Raw genomic sequence first — 6,534 nt, 5'->3', positions numbered from 1 at the left:
GCTATTTGAAGGTGAGATTAGGCTTTCCCTGGGGCCTTCCCCTAGGACCCTGCGGGGCTCGGGTGCCAGCGGGGCACTGCGGTGCCTCTCCCCGGGGGACACGTGGGGACGCTGTTCCCAGGGGCCGGAGCAGTGCCTCGGAGAGGGCGATACCGTCATGCCCACCGCTGGCTCCGGCCCAGCTCGGCGGGCAGGTGCGGTGCGGGTGCGAGGCGCAGGGCCCCGAAGGCTGACCCGGGCAGGCGGGCGCGCCCGCGGTGCTCCAGGGGCAGCGATTCCGCCCCGGCTGCGCTGCCGGGGGCGCGGGGCATTTCTGCGCTGGACAAAGGCACGCGTCGGGCTCTGGCCGAGGCTCCTGGGCCCGTCGCCCGCCCTGATGCGGAGGCGTTGGTGGCCCCAGGCCGGCGTTGCGGGCGCACCCGCGGTGCCGCACGCGACGCTGATCGGCCGGCCCTGCCCGCCCAGGCGGGGCCGCGCAGCGCGGGCGGCGGCGGCGGCGGCCCGGGCTCGGCATCCCCGTGACGCGGAGCCAATCAGGGCTCCGAGCTGCCGCTGCCAGCCCGGCCCCGCCCGCCGCTGCTGGGCCGGAGAGCTGAGGACGGGAAAGCTCTGCCGCGGGAGCCCGCGGTCGCCTCGCCGCGCTCCATGGGGATCGAGAGCTTCTGCAGCGCGGACGCTTCCGAGCCCTTCTGGGTGAGCGGCGGGATGGGGCCGGGTGTGGCTGGGCTCGGCGGCGGCTGCCGGTGTCGGCACGGAGGGATGGCGGGGAGCCGGGTGGGGCTTGGGTGGTGACGGAGCCCGAGGGGCTGCGCCCGGCAGCGGGGGAGCGGCAGCCTGCGGTGCAGAGCGCGGGGGCTGCGGTGCGCCCCGGCCGTGCGGGGTGTGAGCACCGGCGCGGAGCGGCCGCGGGCCGGCGGGGCTGGGCCGGGCCGTGCCGGCCGCTCGTGGTCTCCGCCTGGGCGCGGTGTCCCCACGGCCGGGTCACGGAGCGGGCGCGCCTCGTGTGCGGGGCTTCCGGCAGGGAGATGCTTGGAGGCGAACGGGCCAGGGCGTCCCTGCCCGGCGCTGGGAACGAGCTCCGCGTGGCCGGGGCAGGGCTCTGCCCACGCGTTTGGCCGCTCACTGCGTTCCTCGGGGCCGTGCGGGTAACAACAATAACGGTGTCTGACGGCCGCCCGCACACGAGAGCGGCCAGAGGAGGCCACGGAGCAGCGCTTTCTGTAGCTTTATCGCGCCTTTGTACAGCGGTATTTTGGCACTTCCTTAGCGGAGAGTGGTGAGCGCAGGTGCTGTGCGTGACCTGGGCACAGGTGAGCGGTGTGCGCACGTTGCGGTGGCTCTCGCTCAGCTGAGACTCGGGTTCCTGTGCGGGGACACGCCGGTCCTGGAGCAGCGAGGCACCTGGGAGAGCAGCACCGGAGGGAAAATTCATCTCAGGAGCAAACTGGTTGTGTGTAGAAGGAGGTTGCGTGGAGGAAGGGAAGAGCTGGAAAATAAATCTGGAGTGAGAGCTTCTAAGTCAACATAAGAAGAGAACTACTTGTGTATTCATCAGACGTTTGCCAAATAGTTTTGAGCTAATGAGCTGCCTTACTAGTGAAAAAATAAAACAGAATCAGATGTCTCAATAAATACCATTGTACTATTTATCTCAAGAACAATTAGGATATTACTGAGTAGATATTTTTAAAATCATCAAGGCTAAGACAATTAGTTTTTTCCAGCTGATCAAAACTGATTCTGCTAACTTGCTTTTATATTGCCTATACTAATATCTCTTTCCTGCTATTTCTCAGGTTTTTCAGAACTGGCTTAATTATGAGTTGTCATTATACATATTTTTTTTCACTTCCCTAGAATGAGACTTTTCATTTGAAGGGCTTAGGAGAATGCATGTTTCAGAATGAGTTTATGGAGAAACTGACTTGAGAGAGTAGGATTGTGAAAAAGAGCTGCCAGCTCATTCTTTGAGCTGTGGAATTGTAACATCAGGTAGGCACAAGAGAAGTTGTACCACACATGGGATTTTTGGCAGCAGACTCTTTTATTAGGAAAACTGTTCTCATGTGTATTATAGCCATTTCTGGTATTTTTGTAAAAACTACTCCATATATTTTTTCCACTAGTTGCATTGATTCCCAGTGTTTTGGGATTTGTCGTCCTTCTCCAAATCACATGGAGTCTGCCTTTCATTTCTTCCAGCTAAAGATCCTGTGGGTGTTGTTGTTTGGTTTCTGGGCTCTTCTGATCCTACAGAAGAATAATTGTGCATTTGAGTGAGGGTTAGATGTGCCTGGAAAAAACTTCCTCCATGCTGACCTTGTCTTCACAAGTAACACTCTGTTTCCTCTTTGTTGCATCATTCCCAGTAGGGGAGAGTAGAAATGCCAGTTTGGGTGCCTTTGGGTACTCTGGCTGCTGTTTTTTCGGACATTTCCATTATTGCTGCTCTTTATAGCTGAAGTTGTAGTGGATTTTCAGAAATTGTCTATGTATATGCAGAGTTTACTGGGCTTTTAGGTATGTCCTGTGGTTGGGGTGCTGTTCTTCCTGGCTTCTGGGCTGCACTCTTGTGCTTCTCAGAGCTGGGTGATAGCTGGATACACAGTGGCACGTGTTATTGCATTCTTGTGGTGGCTGCATCAGCTGTTTTGGTCCTGAAGCCTTGCTAGTGGAGCTGAGGGATTTCTGGCAAACTCTGCTCCAAGGAGATGTTGTGTTTTCTGTCAAAGGGGATCCTGAATTGTGGGCAGGTCAGTTTTAAATTGTGGGGGAGACTGTGGCTGGAAGGACCTAATGGACCCTTAGAACTGTATCCTAATCTTCTTAGGCTTTGCTGGCCAGGATTTTTCTTGTTTGCACGCCCAAGGAATGTTATTGTTGAAAGTTCTTGTCTGAGAATTAAACAGATTGGTTTTATTTAATACTTACTCTGAAAGGTCAGGAACCCAAGGAAGACTGTCATCTTCATGATTTTTTTCCCTTTCCTTTCTCACTGTCTAACCTCTGTGGCCCTACTTATTGCAACACAGCAACAAGTTGTCCTGGGAATCCTGTTGGGAAGGGTGGGTACTAACAAATCCTGTAGCTACTGCTTAACTCTAATTGCAATTGTACTGTTTCTAAGACCTACCTTTTACAACTTTCCCAAAGTCTTCTGAATTTAAGGATTCCCACACTACTCAGTGTGTTAACTGTGCAATCAGATTTTACTGTATGTGATTCTTTTACAGAACTTTACTGCATCTTGCTTCCTTTAGACTCCCTTTTTGGACAAGTACAGTTAATCCTTGCTTGCTCTAGAATCACTGAGTGTCTTGGAATGAATATTCCATCCATAATATAAAGAAAGGTACAGCTGTGCAAGATGAAGTTAGTGTTTACTGATAGTCGTTGATGACAATGAAAGCTTGAAAAAAGTAGTGCACTACTTGCATTGCAGTTCACTGAGTTTAAGGGCCTGTCCAAGCTGTAAAACTTTGTGACCTGTCACACTGAGATAGCTTTGGCTAGAATATCAGTGCTGTCTGAGCACAGCCTACCTTGTTTCAATAGCAGCACACAGGAAGGCAGAGGTGAAGCAGGGTGAGGAGCACTGGCTCCAGGTAAGCAGGATAAATGTCCCAGCAGATGTAGAACTCACTGTACACTTTGGCCTCCTGACCTGCCTGTCTGGAGATAGCAGCACATGCATAGTCTCAGTGCATGTGCATTTTGAAATAATCTGCTGTTTTTTCTTTGAATAAAATCTTGGTTTCAGTTTTTTTCAGAGCTTGTAAACTCTGTGGTATCGTGCTTAGAGAAGTCTTTTCATGTTTGAAATTGCTAAAGGAAGAGGTTAACAGGTTTTTGTGACACTTTGGGATTTCAGAGCTCACTGTAGGGTTTTATGAAAAAGAAGTGTGAAATATATATCTGAAACTTTTGAGTTTCTTGCTAATGAGTAAGGGAATGTGACATAAAGGGTTTGTATAAATATAAGTTCCTATCGTGTTGTTCACGGGCAGACACTTTGTTTTTTAAAGTTAATTTCAATAGAAATTCTTTATTTCAGTGGAAATTTAGCAGAATTTTTTTCCCATGGTTTTTAGTTGGGCTTTTTGTTGTTGAGAAATGATTGAAAGTGAGTAATTGCATTCACTCCTAGGAGAAAAGCAAGTTTTGAGATTCTCTGTTTTGTTTTGAAAATCCTGTAATGATTCAAGCTGTAAACCCTGGCCTATTTCTTCCCTGTTTGTTCAGAAGCTTTTGTGAAGCTCCTTCACTGTTAATAAAGAAGTGGTATCCACACACTGTGCCAGGTTTAGCTCTTTTTGAGTGAAAACAAACTACAGAAGAACAGACTGGGTGAGTAAAGGTGAGGCAGAGCCTCATACACGAAATCTAGGGACCAGCCCGGAGGGACTGGGCTTTGCTTCCTTTGCCATTGTGCAGAGTTCTGGCTGAGGCTTTTGGGCATGTTTATAAATGCCTAAATAAATGCATTTTCTTAGTATTTGTCAAAGAGTTATGTTTTGTATTTGCTTGACATTGTTGTAGTAGGAGAGATCCGTAACGCAGCTCGATAGAATTTTATTAAGAAAAAGGTATTAATATTCTTGAATGCATTGCAATTATTAACTGACATTTGTGAAGCGATACTGTGTGACACAAACAGCTGCTGTGCTTGTTATTTGTGAAGACACTGGTAGTTTTACCAAAATAGACTTCTGAAGGAAAACCAGTCTTGTTATGTAAGGAGCAGTTTCATGAAGTTCTGAAGATCTGTGGCTTGTGCTGTCACGCATCAGATAGGCAGTGAATTGGCACGTCCCTGGAGCCCTGCAGCTCTTTGCACTGCAAGATATGTCTTCAGCGCTTTTCAGTGTGTTTCTGGCAAGCTGGGGAGGGACTTGGAGGTGCTGTGGGAGGATCCTGGGTGAGCCTGATAAAAGCTCCAAGTTTAGTCTCTGCTAAAGAGCGTGCAGGTCACCAAACTGCTCCTGGTCACTGACACGGGAGGGTCATATGGGCACAGCATAAGGAAGGAAGGATAAACAAGGAAGCCTTTGCACAAAATGGTGCTTTATTGTGATTAACAGCAGATTGCATGATTCTCATGCCTTGGCTGTTGTGTTTTTTAGCAATGAAAGCCAGAGGCTTATTTGTCAGCTTTCTTCCATTTATGAATAAGGGTACATAGAAAAATTAGGTTAGAAATGAAACTGATGTCCCTTGATCCAGAATAGATCAATTTAAGGGAAAACCAGGGAAATTAAGCCTGATAATGTGTTGTTGATGGGGATTTTCTGAACAGATCACCTGCCATTCTACAGTTAGCAATTCGGAATTGCTCAGGAAAGCTAAAAGAGGGGAAAAAGGTGGCAAAATGCTTGAGTAACTTGTGCCATTTCGTGCAATCACAATGCAGTTTACATTGAAACACTGTGCTGCTATACTGGGAGCGAGTGAAGGTCAGCTGGGGTTGGCTGAAGTCACTCTGGGTCACATCTCTAAAAAGCCTCCTGCCGGGTACTGACCTTTACTTTTAATAGAGTCAGAATTCCTTGCATTACTGTTTTCTCACTCTTTGCACCTGTGCTACCTTCAGATACAGTTTATCCCAACATAAGCTGCTGAACCTTACTTCCTTGGTAAGATTATTACCCAGGTGTGTTCAAACTTCTCAGTGATCTGAACTCCAGGTACAGGCTGTTGCATTATTAAGCAGAAGCAGCTCTGTTTGGTGCAAGGAGGAGATGAAAGCAGAAACTTTTTCTTGTATCCTTTTAGGTAACAGTGATTTCAGTGAAAAACCTTGCAGAAAGGTAAAAACCATCCTTAGGTTCTGAAACCAGAAGTGGTAAATATTTTGTTGTCAAGTGGCCAAATGTTTTGTTGTGGTACTTGCAGATATGGCAGGGTATGGAAATGCAGCGTCTGCAGAGAGAGGCTAAATTTTAATTTTGAAAGTTCTAATGTAATCTATGTTTCTCTGACACAAATGGTGTCTTTTAGCTTCTTAGGTTACAAAGCTCAGCTCTTGTAAATGCCACAGCTGCAGGTGCTCCTTTCTCTGGCAATTTGTTAGCACCTGCTTCTTATTTTAGGCTAAAGGGTATAAAAAAGCAAAATATGGCTTTTTTTTTTGGAATTTACACACAGTTCGAGCTGATGCAGTGTTTTCTATAACAAAGGCTCTCAACTTCTTGTAAATATTAGGAAATACTCATGTGCAGGTTTGGGACAAAGAGGTATAGACACATGATTTAAGTTCAGGACCAGTTATTGGAAGGTAGAGGCTTTTCCTTGTCTGTGTTAGCAAGTCAAATCTGCATTATGTAAGTAATTACCATTGAGAACTTAAACCATTAAAACCATTTATAACTTGTTAAAACCAATAGAAAACATTATGAGAAATTAAGGGCATTTTTTTTGTCACTAGAAACACTGGTGTTTACCCCCTCCAAAATACTCTTTATATACATGATAAAAAATTTAGGACCCTTGTTTATTATTGTGATTATTATATTCTGTAACTTTTCCACCTCTTGC

The 6,534-nt window shown here is 47.4% G+C and overlaps 1 protein-coding gene across 5 annotated transcripts in view; it reads left to right on the top strand.

Moving 5' to 3' along the window:
• The first annotated feature begins 539 nt into the window (after nt 1-539).
• LOC129127459 (multidrug resistance-associated protein 1) overlaps nt 540-6,534 on the top strand; it is a 46,324-nt gene continuing 40,329 nt past the window's right edge. For all 5 annotated transcript variants that reach the window (XM_054644081.2, XM_077186659.1, XM_077186658.1 and 2 more), the window contains exon 1: nt 540-693. In XM_054644081.2, coding sequence (XP_054500056.2) covers nt 646-693 — 48 coding nt within the window. In that variant the 5' untranslated portion in view covers nt 540-645. The remainder of the gene's footprint in view (nt 694-6,534) is intronic.

The sequence above is a fragment of the Agelaius phoeniceus genome, chromosome 16 (genome assembly GCF_051311805.1).
Source record: "Agelaius phoeniceus isolate bAgePho1 chromosome 16, bAgePho1.hap1, whole genome shotgun sequence".
In the NCBI taxonomy this organism is placed as follows: domain Eukaryota; kingdom Metazoa; phylum Chordata; class Aves; order Passeriformes; family Icteridae; genus Agelaius; species Agelaius phoeniceus.
Note: the sequence above shows the minus strand (reverse complement) of the source record. Positions and strands in the feature narration are given on the sequence as shown.